Source organism: Danio rerio, chromosome 3 (assembly GCF_052040795.2).
Source record: "Danio rerio strain M-AB ecotype USA chromosome 3, GRCz13ab, whole genome shotgun sequence".
NCBI classification, from domain to species: Eukaryota; Metazoa; Chordata; class Actinopteri; order Cypriniformes; family Danionidae; genus Danio; species Danio rerio.
The window spans coordinates 62,710,001-62,726,111 of record NC_141023.1 but is presented as its reverse complement, the minus strand read 5'-3'; the positions used below and the strand labels follow the sequence as shown (position 1 = coordinate 62,726,111).

The 16,111-nt window shown below is 39.2% G+C and overlaps 1 protein-coding gene across 2 annotated transcripts in view; it reads right to left on the bottom strand.

Annotated features, from left to right (window-relative positions):
• tmc6a (transmembrane channel-like 6a) overlaps window positions 1–16,111 on the bottom strand; it is a 37,642-nt gene that overhangs the window by 18,243 nt on the left and 3,288 nt on the right. The window contains exons 1-10 of one of the 2 annotated variants that reach the window (XM_087245279.1): window positions 9,762–10,054; window positions 6,601–6,703; window positions 6,383–6,514; window positions 4,351–4,473; window positions 3,902–3,995; window positions 3,741–3,828; window positions 2,787–3,044; window positions 2,530–2,681; window positions 2,302–2,443; window positions 1,247–1,396 (exon numbers count right to left, since the gene is read on the bottom strand). In XM_087245279.1, the coding sequence (XP_087101405.1) occupies window positions 1,247–1,396; window positions 2,302–2,443; window positions 2,530–2,681; window positions 2,787–3,044; window positions 3,741–3,828; window positions 3,902–3,995; window positions 4,351–4,473; window positions 6,383–6,514; window positions 6,601–6,694 (1,233 nt within the window). In that variant the 5' untranslated portion in view covers window positions 6,695–6,703; window positions 9,762–10,054. Of the gene's footprint in view, window positions 1–1,246; window positions 1,397–2,301; window positions 2,444–2,529; window positions 2,682–2,786; window positions 3,045–3,740; window positions 3,829–3,901; window positions 3,996–4,350; window positions 4,474–6,382; window positions 6,515–6,600; window positions 6,704–9,761; window positions 10,055–16,111 lie in introns of those variants that run through there. The other variant, XM_087245278.1, reaches the window with a different exon arrangement.

Below are 16,111 nucleotides of genomic sequence, written 5' to 3'. Positions count from 1 at the left end.
ATCCCCATGAGGGTTAAATAAACATCATTCTACAGGGTGGGTCATTTATATGGAAACACCTTAATAAAATGGGAATGGTTGGTGATATTAACGTCCATTTTGTGGCACATTAATATATGTGAGGGGGCAAACTTTCAAGATGGGTGGTGACCATGGTGGCCATTTTGAAGTCGGCCATCTTGGATCCAATGTTTGAAGAAATGCCAGCACATGGCTTCCAGCATCCGTAGTTTCAGGTGCTGCACATCTTGTATTTTCATACCATAGACAATTGCCTTTATATGACCCCTAAGATAAAAGTCTCAGGGGGTCTGATCCACCCCATAGTGTTTGTTTTAAAGATGAAATGTAGCCATACATAACTCTGGCTACATAAATTTCTCCAGAAATCTATATAGCGGTATGTTTTCAGAATGAGCCTGGCTTGCAATGATGGCTTACAGCAATGAACCGTGGAGCCAAAACAAAGCTTCATCTTCTTGTAACATACAGCCTCAATCAAGTATAATATTCTGTAAAGTATATAAAGTCCCTGCTGAAAAATCCAGCTTAAACCAGCCTAGGCTGGTTGGCTGGTTTTAGCTGGTCAACCAGGCTGGTTTTAGAGGGGTTTTGGCCACTTCCAGGCTGGTTTTCAGCCATTTTCAGCCTGGTCTTAGCTGGTCAGGCTGGGAGATGACCAGCTAAAACCAGCTTGACCAGCCTAGCCAAGCTGGGAGTCCAGCCAAAACCAGCTATATCCAGCTTAAACCAGGCTGATCAAGCTGGTTTTAGCTGGATTTGGCTGGTCATTTTCCAGCCTGACCAGCTAAGACCAGGCTGGAAATGGCTGGAAACCAGCCTGGAAATGGCCAAAACCCCTCTAAAACCAGGCTGGTCAACCAGCTAAAACCAGCCAACCAGCCTAGGCTGGTTTAAGCTGGATTTTTCAGCAGGGGTTGTGTGAATGTATTCGAAAATGTCTGGGGAAATAAATCATTCAGCGTTAAGCACAGATCACCTTACTTGGCCTCATCAGGGCTACTTTTTACCTTAATTTTCAGTAATATGAGTGCTGCAGAGCATAAATTAGCATTAAACTGAATGAAGCCAAGGAGTTGCCTTCAGAGCTGCCATGTAATGAGTCAACAAAAATAGCCAGTGCATAAACAGGATATGACTAGTCTTTTTCTTCCGTTATTTGTGTTATTTTTTAATCGTCCTGCTGCCTTTCGGTTTGTCTGTTCAACGCTGTGAAGACCCTTACCCTGACAAGGTGGAAGTAATTCACTGCAAAGATGCAGGCGCCCATGCACAGCAGACAAATGGACCATACCAGCAAGTGTAAACTCAACCATCTCAACATCGAACACAAGTTCCTCTTTTGTTTTTTGCAGCTGAGCTCTGACAACATCTCCTAAAACACAGACACAAATAAAGCTTTCATTATCAATCAGTGTGATATGCATAATGACAAACACTATTAAAGCTGAAGTCTCATTCATTCATTATCGGCTTAGTCCCTTTATTAATCCGGGGTCACCACAGTGGAATGAACCGCTAACTTATCCAGCATATGTTTTACGCATCGGATGCCCTTCCAGCTGCAACCCATCACTAGGAAACATCCATACGCACTCATTCGCACTCACAATTTAGCCTACCCAATTCACCTATATCACATGTCTTTGGACTTGTGGGGGAAACCGAGAGAGGGGTCTGGATGCAGACCTGGTGCAGTGGTGCAATCTGGGCTGCATCCAATGCATTTTAATGGGCTCACCTAACCCAACCCCTAACCCTACCCATCACAGTGACGTCACTCACTCCACTTGAGTGCATTGTGTCTGACATTGCATCTCTGAGTGATGAAATCTCAGCTTGCATCATAAAGGCTGCATCCAGATACTATTGGAAACCGGAGCACTCGTGAACACAGGGAGAACATGCAAACTCCACTGGGCTGCATCCAATGCATTTTAATGGGCTCACCTAACCCAACCCCTAACCCTACCCATCACAGTGACGTCACTCACTCCACTTGAGTGCATTGTGTCTGACATTGCATCGCTGAGTGATGAAATCTCAGCTTGCATCATAAAGGCTGCATCCAGATACTATTGGAAACCGGAGCACCCGTGAACACAGGGAGAACATGCAAACTCCACACAGAAATGCCAACTGACCCAGCCAAGGCTTGAACCAGCGACCTTCTTGCTGTGAGGCAAACGTGCAACCCACTTTCTAACTTTATTACCTTTATTATTAGGGCTCCAGAGCATACCATAGCATTAAACTGAATGAAGTTGGATGTCCACACACCTTCAGCTGAGTGCAGATGTTCACTGACTGCAGTCTTACAGACCGTTTCTTGTAGACTTTAAAATCCCATGAGCAAAAAACCTTAAAAACAAGACTTCTGGTATTCGTAGATGATTGGCTCTTTCCGAATGCTTTAGACATGCTGAAAGCAGACAAAGAAAACAATCGGAATCTCTGATGGAACAAGCTAAAGCTAAATCTTGGTTTGAGAAATTGATAAAGACTTACTTGTAAACAAGCTTTACACATGTGACAAACATGCCAGTTCCAAAAGTGAAAATATAGGCCAGAGGAATGTTGTAATTCTCAAAACATTCGCTACTTCCATTTTGACAGTCGGAATAGTGGCCATAAAACATAACCGAGTCTGTGAGAATGCCCTGTTGAGGAACAAATAAAGCATCACATTACCTTTCCCTTATGAATCAACTATACCAAAAAGCAACCCTAATAAAGAGTGCCTGCTTTTTAAAAAACACTTTTACCATGCCAGTAAGCATCCACAGGTTAGATTTATGCTCTGCTTCTGAAGATGTACGTGTAGATGAAGATGGATTTGAGAGTTGTGGGAGGAGCAGGAACAGGCCATTGATGAGCATGAGGAGGAGGTTGAAGAGTAAAAGTCTCCTGAGGAAGACGAAGTAAGACAGAACTCCCATGCCAAAATGAGCGCTGATGTTTTTAAACACTTTCTGCCAAAGCTGTAAGGACTTCTGTCTTCCAGACCAGTCACTATGCACAACCTGCATGGGCGCACAGTACACATGAACTGTTTAAATCAGGGGTCACCAATCTCGGTCCTGGAGGGCCGGTGTCCCTTCAGGGTTTAGCTCCAACTTGCCTCAACACACCTGCCTGGATGTTTCAAGTATACCAAGTAAGACCTTGATTAGCTTGTTCAGGTGTGTTTGATTAGGGTTGGAGCTAAACCCTGCTGAAAAATCCAGCTTAAACCAGCCTAGGCTGGTTGCCTGGTTTTAGCTGGTTGACCAGGCTGGTTTTAGAGGGGTTTTGGCCACTTCCAGGCTGGTTTCCAGCCATTTCCAGCCTGGTCTTAGCTGGTCAGGCTGGAAAATGACCAGCTAAATCCAGCTAAAACAAGCTTGACAAGCCTGGTTTAAGCTGGACATAGCTGGTTTTGGCTGGGCTCCCAGCCTGGCTAGGCTGGTCAAGCCTGTTTTAGCTGGTCATCTCCCAGCCTGACCAGCTAAGACCAGGCTGGAAATGGCTGGAAACCCCTCTAAAACCAGCCTGGTCGACCAGCTAAAACCAGCCAACCAGCCTAGGCTGGTTTAAGCTGTTTTTTTCAGTAGGGAAATCCGCAGGACACCGGCCCTCCAGGAACAAGTTTGGTGACCCCTGCTCTAAAGACATTAGAGACTTACATTACATCTTGTAAACATAATAGGTTCTCTTTTAATGACAAAAAAGACAAGTACCTTCTTCAAACAAGTTTGAAACCAATAGAGGCACAGGGGTCTGTTAGCAGAGCGAGGCTTTCCAGATTCCCAACAGACCACCAGTTCTCTACAAGTACAAATTTAGGTAAGATTACACTTCAACAAACGGTATCCAAAAGTCAGTATTACATTGCCTTTACCTCATCTGACGCTTCTCAGATACACTAAGAGGCATTTCCCGCAGCAGCTGTGCACTTTCACCAACAGACAAACCTTGCAGTTTCTTCAGCAACTCTTCATTTTGGATCAGAGCACAGAAACAAAGTCAGTATAATGATTCCTATGGTCTACTTCAAGTGATACAAACATCTTCACCTAGACATTTGAACTATTTCATCAGCAGCTTTTTATACATGGCCTGTTTCTTGTAGCTGTGTCTTTTAGACCATTGTGTAAATAAGTGTGAAATTAAATTGGAGAAGTGTTGTATTGCAGTTTCCGTAAACTCTTTTTCACTAGAGAGGAAGGTCTTAAAGTACTCACAGTACTCACTCATGTTAAGGGGCAACCAAGCACAGTTTGATTTTTGGTTATTTGAGCCCTGGTTTGATTAAAACAGAGGACATTGTGATTGTTTAGTGCTGCAAACCGTCATCTACGTAGTCGTCCTGATCTGTAAAGACATCCTGGTCTTCAGTGCAGATGGAGAGAGGTCTTCTTTGTTGTGTTTTGGTGGATCTGCTCTGGTTGACTGCAGCAGCTTGATTCCACTCTGAGAGAAGACACAGGTCAGAAAAGCAGCACTTAATATTTATGTATTAAATATTAACACTTAAAGGGGCAGTATGTAGGATTGACACCCAGTGGTTGAACTGGGTATTGCAGTTCAAGTTCGAAATACTTTTTCATGCGGCCCATCCTCTGATGACTCCATGCAAACACCAACCAAGGTTGCCAGATTGACCAACACAAGCAAGCATACCTGACTATGTAGTCTACACCATAACTACATGCAACAATATGCAACAAAAGGTATATTTGGTACTTATGGTATTTATGTCCAAACCATCACCTAAAATTTCTTTAGACACTTTTTTTATTTCTTACGTCTGAACCATAGCATAAACGTCTATGACAATGATCACCTCAGGTACTGATTGTGCACTTTGTCATTGTTAAATGCTAGTAGTGTGAGTCTGAATATCAAATTTGTTTTTAAATTTTACTGTTACTGTTACAGTCACCAGCTGGAGAACTACAAATCCCAACAGACTACAAGTCCTGTCATGCACCTCACACACACACCTGTTCCGGTTTCCCTGATGAGGTTGTTGCTAGGTTGGATATGGTTGCGACCATTCATTCATTTTCTTTTCAGCTTAGACCCTTTATTGATCTGGGGTCGCCACAGCGGAATGAACCTCCAACTTATCCCGCATATGTTTTACACTGCCCCTTCCAGCTGCAACCCATCACTGAAACATTCACGGAAACATTTATAAAACCTATTAACACACATAGACTACGGACAATTTAGCCTACCCAATTCACCTATACCCCATGTTTTTAGACTTGTGTGGAAATCCGGAGCACCCGGAGGAAACCCATGTGAGCAAGGGGAGAACATGCAAACTCCACATAGAAACACCAACTGACCCAGCCAGTTCTCGAACCAGCGACCTTCTTGCTGTGAGGCGAACGTGCTACCCACTGCACCACCGTGCAGCCCGTTGCAGCCGGAGGTTAATAAAAATTATTTATATTATTTAATAAATTTCCTATTTACTGTATTTTATTAACGTCTACCCCCACCCCGACCCTAAACACAACCATCACAGTAATGTAAAAACAGTAGTTGTACCAAGTATTATTTATGCTATCTATTAAATTACCCAATAAACTGTATTACTTAACGCCTACCCCCACCCCAACCCTAAAACCAACCGTCACATTACTGTAAAGATATTAATTATTGTTATACAGTGTCATAAAAAATGCTGCTATATTGATGTGCATATCGCTGTTCCCGCCGGCCACATATCCGATCTAGACTTTACCCCCTGATGACACACACACACACAGACACACAGTTGAAGCTCATCATTGATTCATTACCTGGACTATTAAGATACCTCTCATTTCCACACACATGGCTGAGTCTTGTTAACCTGTCAACATTACAAAGCGTTTAACTTGTCTTGTTTTTTCCCTGTGCCGTGTTTCTTGACCCTTGCTTTGTTTATTGTTAATGCTGTTAGCTGCAGAGATCAATCTATTTGCCTGTGACCTGAATACTCTTTTGGACTACCCTGTGTGATACTGTTTGCTCCTGTGTTTGACCGTTGCCTGTCTGACCATTCTCTGTTTAATAAATACTGCAAGTGAAAATTTAGACAACCTAAAATCAATTCAACGAGTCAACCACTTGGTTTGCATTTAATATTAATATAAAGTTTGAATATATCTTAAATGTTCATTGCAAATAACATTTAATTATGTGTCACTCACTTTGTATATTAATTCAAGTTTAAATTTAAAGTTGAAGCATGTTAAACTGTCATTTATTTACATACTTAAGCAATGTACACACGTTTAAGTTTGTATGTTCATGTTTTTAATTCAAAATGCTGTGTTTGTATATTAACTGAATGAGTATAAACAGCATGAGAGCATTGCCTTACTCATAGAGCGGCTGGGCATGGATGACAGAACCTTCTGGGTTGAAGAGGACCAGCTGCTCCTCTGCAGAGTGTGTCTGTGTTTGGGCTCATTGTAATGTGCCTCTATGTCTTCATTCGCATGTGTCAGATCAACTACAAGAAAAACAAAAGACAGTTGTTTCTTATTTTATTCTTATGTATGTATTAGACATCAGGATGTCTCAATGTTTTGTACCCACATCTGACTTCTCGGTTTGGCCTCCAAACAGCTTCCAGTTCAAACAGGTCTCCATCTTCCCCAGGAATGGTCTCCATGATGCGGGATGCAGCCATTTTGACTGTCTAGAGCATAAAATCATGTGAAAGTCACATTCAGTTTTAGGTATAAAGTACTATGAAACAATCATAACATAGTTAACTATGCGCAAGTCTTTATTTAAACTGAGTCAAAATAGAGAATAGTTTCTGAAGAACATCACTTGTCTCTTACAACACATCTGTTACAATCACCATTAGTGTTGCCCTTGCAGGCTGCTGGAGAACACACACATTCTACTGAACTACATATCCCATCATGCACTTAACTCACACACCAGTCCCAGTTCATCCTCTGATTACATTCACACAACTGAAGTGAAGACCAATTACTTGGACTATAAACACAGCACACTCACACACACATCCAGTGCTGAGTCTTTTTAGCAATTCTAAGCATTTGCCTTGCCATGTCTAGCCGTGTTTTATTTTTGTTTGTTTCTTTGTTCATGTTGTTTTGCCGTCTGTCTCGACCATTCGCCTGTGACTTCGATTACGCTTTTGGATTACCTGCATGCTCCTGTCTGTCCTTGCCTGTATGACCATTTTTAAAATAAACTGCATTTGGATCCTCACCTCTGTTGTCACCCTGCATCATTACAACTTCTCTTTCCTAGCAATAGACTATTACAATTCAATGTGTTTGCGGCGTCAGATTTATTTACTCCTTTACTGTGTTTGCTTTAGTTCTGCTTTTTAAAGTTTGAATTTCTTTGGGTACTATAATTTGTTGGGTTTTTAGATCATGAAAAGCCCTTAGATGGTCAGATGAGGCTGGTGTTAAAGAAAAATAACGCACAACATAAACACACAGACATCAACAATCATTCTATGAATCTCAACAATGGTAAAAAAAGAAAGAAACTAAAAAAAAATAATCACAAAAATGTACATAGCATAAAAATTCAGCTGCGTACAGTTTGAACAAAATTATTAGCCCTCTTGTGAATTTTTTTATTTATTTAATATAAATATTTCCCTGATTATTGATGTCTGTGTTTCTTAACATTGCCATAAAATAAAGGTTGAGATAGTACTTATTTTTTTAAAGATTTATTTTTAGCCTTTAGTAGGACAGTATTGAGACAGGAAGCGAAGTTGAAAAGAGAGAGAGAGGGGGGTAGATGTCCTTGAGCCGGGATTTGAACTCAGGATGACCTGACATGCTTCTGCACCATATGTCCGCGCGCTAACCACTAGGCTATTGCGCCGACTGAGATTGTACCATTTTGTGAAGTACATCCAATTGAAACAGTTCTGAAATGAGAAAAAAATGAAGTGTGGTGCATGATTTTGTCGTTTGGGAACCAAATGGATCATTGGAAGATGGCCATTACTAACAAAATGGAGGAAGATTGACGATTGGAAGAAAGCATGGCAGAAATAAGAGACACCTTGATAGCCCCGCCCTAAAGGCATTCCATGTGACCAGAAGCAGGGCTTGATTTGTGCCGGAACGCGCCGCATTCGGATTTGGCAGCTCTAAAAATCTGATTCGGCACCTCATTTTACCGATCCCCCTCCTCAACCACCCTCCTCCTTCATCTGCTGTTCACTTTCACTTTCTTCCGCGACTCCCCAACCCTCTTCACTTTCGTCCCCGAAAGGTTGCTGGTTTGAGTCCCGGCTGGGTCAGTTGACATTTCTGTGTGGTTTGCATGTTTTCCCTGTGTTTGCGTGGGTTTCCACCAGGTGCTCTGGTTTCCTCCACAGTCCAAATACATGCACTATAGGTGAATTGGGTAAACAAAAGTGGCCTTAGTGTATGAGTGTGTGTAAATGTGGATATTTTATCTTTTTCAACACATTCTCTGTAAACCCTAGAGATGGTTGTGCATGAAAATCCCAGTAGATGAACAGTTTCTGAAATTCTCAGACCAGCCCATCTGGCATCAACAACCATGCCACGATCAAAGTCACTTAAATCACCTTTCGTCCCTATTCTGATGCTCGTTTTGAACTGTAGCAGGTCATCTTGACCATGTCTACATGCCTAAATGCATTGATTGTGATTGGCTGATTAGAAATTTGCGTTAATGAGCAGTTGGACAGGTGTACCAAATAAAGTGATCAGTGAGTGTATATATTCCTTTGTTAAGCCATTTGTTGTCTGTTGTTTCTAAAGTTGAGTTTCCATGATAAGTGTTCTTGCTGTTGTTTTGTTTTGTTTACAATTTAATTTGAGTTATTAATAAACCCGGAAAGACTGCATTTGGTTCCTCACACTTGTTTCATTCCTTGCACCACACGTCAGATGTGACAGATACATCATTTATAACAAGCACTTAATGATATATAAGATTATATAATATAATAATATTTGACTATTTTTGAAGATACTAGTTTTCTGCTTAAAGTGACATTTAAAGGTTTAACTAGGGTAATTAGGCAAGTCACTGTATAACAGTGGTTTGTTCTGTAGACAACTGAAAACATATATTGCCTAAGGGAACTAATATTGACCTTAAACTATTTTTTTTAAATGAAAAATGCTTTTATTTTAGCCGAAACAAAATAAATAAAAATGAATACGATTTTCTCCAGAAGAAAAAAAAATATAGGAAATACTGTAAACAATTCCTTGCTCTGTTAAAGATCATTTGAAAAATAGAATTCAGAGGAGGGCTAATCTTTTCGACTTCAGCTCTATATGAGTGTCTTCATTCACACATTTGTGGTCATCCACTTTGTCTAGTGAACTATACCAGTGTCAGCACTTTAATACAAAACAGACAGATCTGTTACCGTCATTTTCTCCACATTTTGTACAGAAACTTCCTGTTATTACAGTGTACATTTAGCATTTAACTTGATTCAAGTATGAATATACAGTATATATAAATATATACAGTACGACTGAATGCATATACAAGTACGTATATGATCTACAAAACAAACAGTACAACTCTCTGCAGACAATACACTAATTCTCATATAAATTCTCTTAAAGTATTTACTCAACACATGTTTTTCACAAAAACATACATCTAGAGATCACAGTAGAAGTCTATTCAACCAGGCTTGTCTTAAACAGAAAAGACATCTAACAGCTGTCCTCAGTAAAGAATACAGATGTGAAACTTACCTTAAAAGCTGCTGCTATACTGCGCTTCAAAGAAAATACATGTAGAAAATGAGCCGTGCAAAGTTTCTGTACACATTTAAAATAAAAAAAGAGAGCCTGGTCGTTTATTATTTGCACATTAGTCACAGTCGAGAGGCTGCACACAAAGTAACAAACCACAGAGGAAGGAGCAGGAACAAGGGCTTGTCTTTTTTTTTTTTCTTAAGGGCTGTAGTACTTTTTTTCACAAGCTATACAATGTAAACCAAGCTGGATTTCACAATCTTTCATGTCATCTCAACACAAATGAATTTAGTTTTTACAAATTTAAGTGGATTGAAGATAAAACAATTAAGTTGTGTCCATAAAACCCTAAGAATTGTGTTGTTCGACTCATTTTAAATAAGTAGTTTAAACAAACAGCAATAGTATCTTTCAACCCAGGCTTATTCTGAAAACGTACCTCTATACACATTTCTGGAGACTGCCAAATATGATCCAGGAGCTACATTTTTTGTGCAGTTTTTGTTTTCGTGAATCCACCTGTCACCAACTCTGTCCCGGCGATTCCACTCACTGAACAGAACAGATCACTCTCACCAGCTTTCTAAGAACTCCATCCCCCAGAATCCCCCGTATCTGGCGCTGATTACTCTGCACCTGATCGCAATCCACACTCACTCATATAAGCAGCAATCACTCGCCTCTCATTGCCAAGCTTTGTTTTACCCTGCGTACATCTCTGAGCGGTTTCCTTGCATACTTATTGATCTCTTGTTGTCAACCCGGACTGTTTCTTGACCTCGTCTTGCCGCCTGCCCTGACCATTGGCTGCTATTTGGATCTGAGTCTTTGCTGCTTGCCCCGATCTCTGCCTGTACACTGATGCTGAACACTCTCTGCCTGCTTTCGATTCTGTTTATCTTCCCAATGCATTTGAGTATCAAACCTCTTGCCTATCCTCTGTTGTTTATCAGTTGTTTAATAAACATACCGCATATGGATTCTTCTGTCAGATCATTTATTACACCACCAGAATCTGCTGTGTTTGCTTTCTGAGATCTCAAGTTTCTCTTGTGAGTGCCATCCGTGCCTGCTGTTCTCATGTAAATCCACCAGAAGCCGCTATCGACTGGCTGTTCGACTAACTGGATGACTGACTGACCCACCCTCCTCCTTCCCTAAACCCAACCAATAGTATTTTCAAAAGCACAGATTGCCCTGCCCTCTTAATTCTCCAAACCCAACTGACAGTTTTAAAAAAGTAGTCCAAAAAAAGAAAAGCCCTCGATCTTACTCATTCTCACCCAGTTTTTTAGTTTAATAATTTTATTGTATTTTTAAGATTTAGTTTTGGTCTTGCCTGATTTCTGGAACCGTGCTTTACCAGACTCAAACCTCATTGTTATTGTCAACTCCTCTTTGCGTCTAATGACGAACATTGTGAGTTAACTGAACAAACTGGTAATGGTGGGAAAGCTGTCCATTCGGTGGTAAGCGGTCAGCTGGTTAGAGCTGAAGATCTTCGCCCGAACCTGGTGGGACCTGACTGGTTCAGGTGGATTCAGGTTTAATTTCTATCATTTTAGACTGGGTTGGGTAGGGCTTGGCTTGCACAGTAAATAAATGGTTGTGTGATGCATTTCGATTGGCGCAAGCAAAGTAATCAAACGGTTGTTACAATATTAAAATCCCTCCCTGCAAAGGTGAAACAAAAGATGACGGGGAAGTCAAGAGTGAATTTTGACTGCGGACAGGCCAGCTGCCAGTCCAAAAAGAATGGTCATTCTAGCCACCAAGGTATTTCTGCGGTAATTACAACCAAGGTAATTACACTGCGTATTACGATATTACTGCAAAGTTTAGTTCCAACCCCAGTCAGACACACCTGGGCTAGCTAATCAAGCTCTTGCAAAGCTTTCTAGAAACATCCTTATAGGTGTGTTGAAGCCATAGATATATACACTAGATATCGCATAGGGACCCTGAGCATGCATCAATAGCGCCGCCACATTGGTACAGTGCTCCCAGGACAAATGTCATTCAACCGCACTAGTCAAGACAGTGTTATTACGTGAAGATGCAGGACTTTAGCGCTGTCTACGGGTGTAGTAATGAGCAAACAAAGAAAACAAAGCACAAAGGCAGAACATTTCATATGTAATATTAATTTTTTTTCTGTTTTTGTATGTTCTGAACTTTTGTGCTAATCAGGTAACGTTTTTAATGATAACAGTCACTTACTGCATTCACCATACGGCAAAGCAGCTCCAACTCGCACTAAACACTCGGCTTATGCTAGTTTTGTTGAAAAAAACCAGCAAACAATGCAAAAGAAATATGACAACGAGATGCTGCCCTGCCAGAAACTTGTATGATTGTCGGCTAGTGAAAGAGTCGTTCGGGGGATTCATTCACAAACGAATCGCTCCCTCCGTCAGTATGAGAAGTGAAAGCAGGAGAGGAGCTGTGTTTCAGGACATGATTAGATCAAATTTAACAGGGAGGGTGAATAGTACATTTCTGTACACACAAACACAAGCTTTTTGTTAGAAATGCCTGTGCGGTCACTGATCCATCAATGTAGAAAAGTGATGTAAAATTATCATTTTCGTAATTAGAAAAAAAAATTACATACTAACATTCAGGAAAACTCCCGATCATAGATATATGTGTATATCTCTGGCTTTGGATGGCCACAGTCCTCCACTGTACCTTGGTCCTGCATTCATTTCAAAGGAGCGCTACCCTGTACCAAGATGGCGGCGCTATTGACGCATTCCGTCCAATAGACAACAATAGGCCAGGCGACATCTAATGTATATATCTATGTGTTGAAGCAAGTTGGAGCTAAAATCTGCAGGACAACAGCCCTCCAGGAGCGAGTTTGGACCCCCCTTGGTGTAGATAGTCAAATGTAGGTTACATAAACGCTAGTATATTATATTTTTGGTCTTCATCCTACCGTCATCATAATTCATATTGCTAAATAAACATAAATCACAGTTTTTAACCCTCTACTGCACTCTCACCATATGGCAACATGGTACTTATGATACCTATGTTCCCTGTAGTCAATGTATTCAATGTATGAGGTGCTTTGGTTAAGTCACATGACTTACGCTGTGTTTTTCTGTGGCATGATTTCTGACAGACTGGCTTTTATTGAGAGTTGCTGAAAGCAAATGTAAATGTCAATAAAAACAAAGGATCAAATCATGTAAGATCCACAAAAAGATCTGAAACATCATAAGTTATGACATTTTGACAAGAATTTCTTTTTTTTTAATCAAATTAGTTTTTTGTGAATCGATCAAATGTACGTGTTGCCAAATGGCAATAGTGCCACATACAATATTGCAATGGGTTAGCTAGCTAACAAGGTCAGCTGTGAACTTTAAAGTTGTAACAATAACAACATGAAAGCTAGTAATATAATGTTGATTACTTGTATGTTAATGGCATTCGCATTATGGATAAATTCTAAACCAGATCACTCTGTTACAGTTAACATTGTAAAGCATTTCCCAGATGCATGAGGCTCTTTGAAATGAGATTCTTGCAATTAGATTGTTTTGTAGGACTTGCGACAAACTCATTTCCCTCCCTCAACATCTCCGAGTGCTTTTCCGGCCATTTGGCAATACACAAGAGAAACAATGGCAATTGCCATTTAATGGCAATACTACTTTTCAATAGATATGAATACAGGGAACAGTGTATTAGCGAGCACCACCATGTTGTATGGTAAGTGAAAGAAGAAAATGTCAGAACTGGCTCTTCCTGCAGATGAAAGTGAGGATGAGATGACCATGAGAATGATGCAGACTGGACATTTGACAGAGACAGTTCTGGTAAGTTAGCACAGAGGCAGATAAGACAGGCGTAGTATTGTATATAGTATAATTTATATAAACATTGTTAACTAGTAGCTACATTATTCTGATGCATCTGGATACACTAAATGTGTTACTTATGTGTAATAATATTTACTGGAGAAAATATTCATATTCACTGTATGTTGTATACATGATAATACAATATTAGGTTTGTTTTCAATAATATTCTGCAAAAAAAAAGAATGGAATAAATGAAAGCTGTTGGAATATGAGTTGTTAAAGTATGTATAAGGTGTCATTCATAAGTTCTGTGTTAAAGCTCATAACACTGCAACACCAATTACATCATATTAAACAACAAAATCATTAATTATAAGTAATGTTTTAAATTAGAAATTGAAATTTAAGTTAGATCCATTGTTGGACGTTGTTGCCATATGGCAACATTTTATAAAGTACCTTAAAAATTATATATTTCCAAATTTTTTAAGCCATTTTAAGAAAAGAAAAACAGTCAAATTTATATTTTAATAAATTTATCATAATGCGTGTGGTAGAGGGTTTAATGTAAAATGCAGCGTGCTAGGCTTTCTGTGAGTTTTACTGAGTTTAAGGCCACAGAACAATGTGGTTTTCACACATATGCTATAGTATGAGGACGCATGTGCATTCAAAATACTGTCATCATGACAGCGTTGGCATATACTGTACCCACAAACACCAACAGCAGCCCTCACAGTGGAAACAAAAAAACTTGCACTGAAAAGAAAAACAATTATTTATATATCCGTCAGAACAGACATTTTCTCTGCTCAAATCAAAAAAAGAGAGAAGGGGATTGAGAATTGAATCTTAATAATGTGCATGAATTGAAATCGAGTTACACATCAAGTGAAGTTTATTTATAAACTAATTTCAAGAGGATCACATGCTCATGATTGATCACAGCTGGTCCCGCATCAGCTCACGATTGATTCACCAATCAGATGATTCCTAACTCACTATAAATAACCAGTTTTACTATATCAGTTTCTTTGGCTGCGTCCGAAACCGCCTACTACTCAGTAGGTACTGCATTTGAATTTTAACGTGCTACTCGGCGGTTTGTAAAGTACGTTCTATACAGTCTGAATGTGAAAAGTATGAATGGAATTCGGACGTACTACATCAACCATTTTGTCATGGTCACATGACCTACCTGCGTCAGTTGCGTCGCTTCAGTTGCATTCATGAATTCTCTTGCGAGGCATCATGGGATAGCGCAGCGTGCAAAGAATGCACACTTCAGAATTTTGCCGGAAATAGTAAGTTATCTGGATACTTCTCGCATTCTGTTTTTCTAATTCTATGAATTCGGACATACTACTCGGCTCGCATACTGATTTTAGCGTACTGTATAAATATGATATGATAAATATGATATTGATATATATGATATGATAAATATGATATTAGCCCCCCTTTGAATATTTTTTCTTTTTAAAGTATTTTCCAAATAATGTTTAACAGAGCAAGGAAATGTTCACAATATGTCTGATAATATTTATATTTATTCCTTCTCGAGCAAGTCTTATTTGTTTTATTTCGGCTAAAATAAAAGCAGTTTTTAATTTTTTAAAAACTATTTTAAGGTTAAAATTATTAGCCCCTTTAAGCCTTTTTTTTTTCAATAGTCTACAGGACAAACCATTGTTATACAATAACTTGCCTAATTACCCTAACCTGCCTAGTTAAACTAATTAACCTAGTTAAGTCTTTAAATGTCACTTTAAGCTGTGTAGAAGTGTCTTGAAAAATATCTAGTCAAATATTATTTACTCTTATCGTGGCAAAGATAAAATAAATCAGTTATTAGAAATGAGTTATTAAAACTGTTATGATTAGAAATGTGTTTTTACAGAACAGAAATTGGGGGACAAAATAAACAGGTGGGCTAATAATTCAGACTTCAACTGTGTATATATATATATATATATATATATATTTTTTTTTTTTTTTTTTTTTTCTAAATATTTACAAGGGCAACTGTATTGGGGTAACCCACATTAACTGTATAATCTACAATAACTCTATAATCATCTCACTTAGAAATATTTGACAATCTTCAATAAAACACATTGCATTTGTAAAGATTAACAGCGCCACCTAGGGGATATAGATAGTAGTACATTACAGTTTTTCTCAGTTGCGTTGGTGCATTTCTCACAACACTATTTACATTTGCGCAACAGTTAATGCATTTCTCAAAACAGTTAGTCATTTGTGCACATCACAGTAGCAGTTTATCATTTCACCCAACAAATTGTGAATGCTTTTAGACATGCATCACCTGCTGTCATACAACTCTCTGCTGTTTATAACATTATCATTTGCTTATGTCGTGTCAGTCAAAATTAACTAAACTTGTGAATGCTGAATAGTCACTTCATATAAAACTAATAGTCCTTATTTCATTACTTGAGTCATTACAAACTAAAATATTGAATTAGCTGTCAAAATCTGTCAGGAAAATTTTATAAAAATGTTTAAATC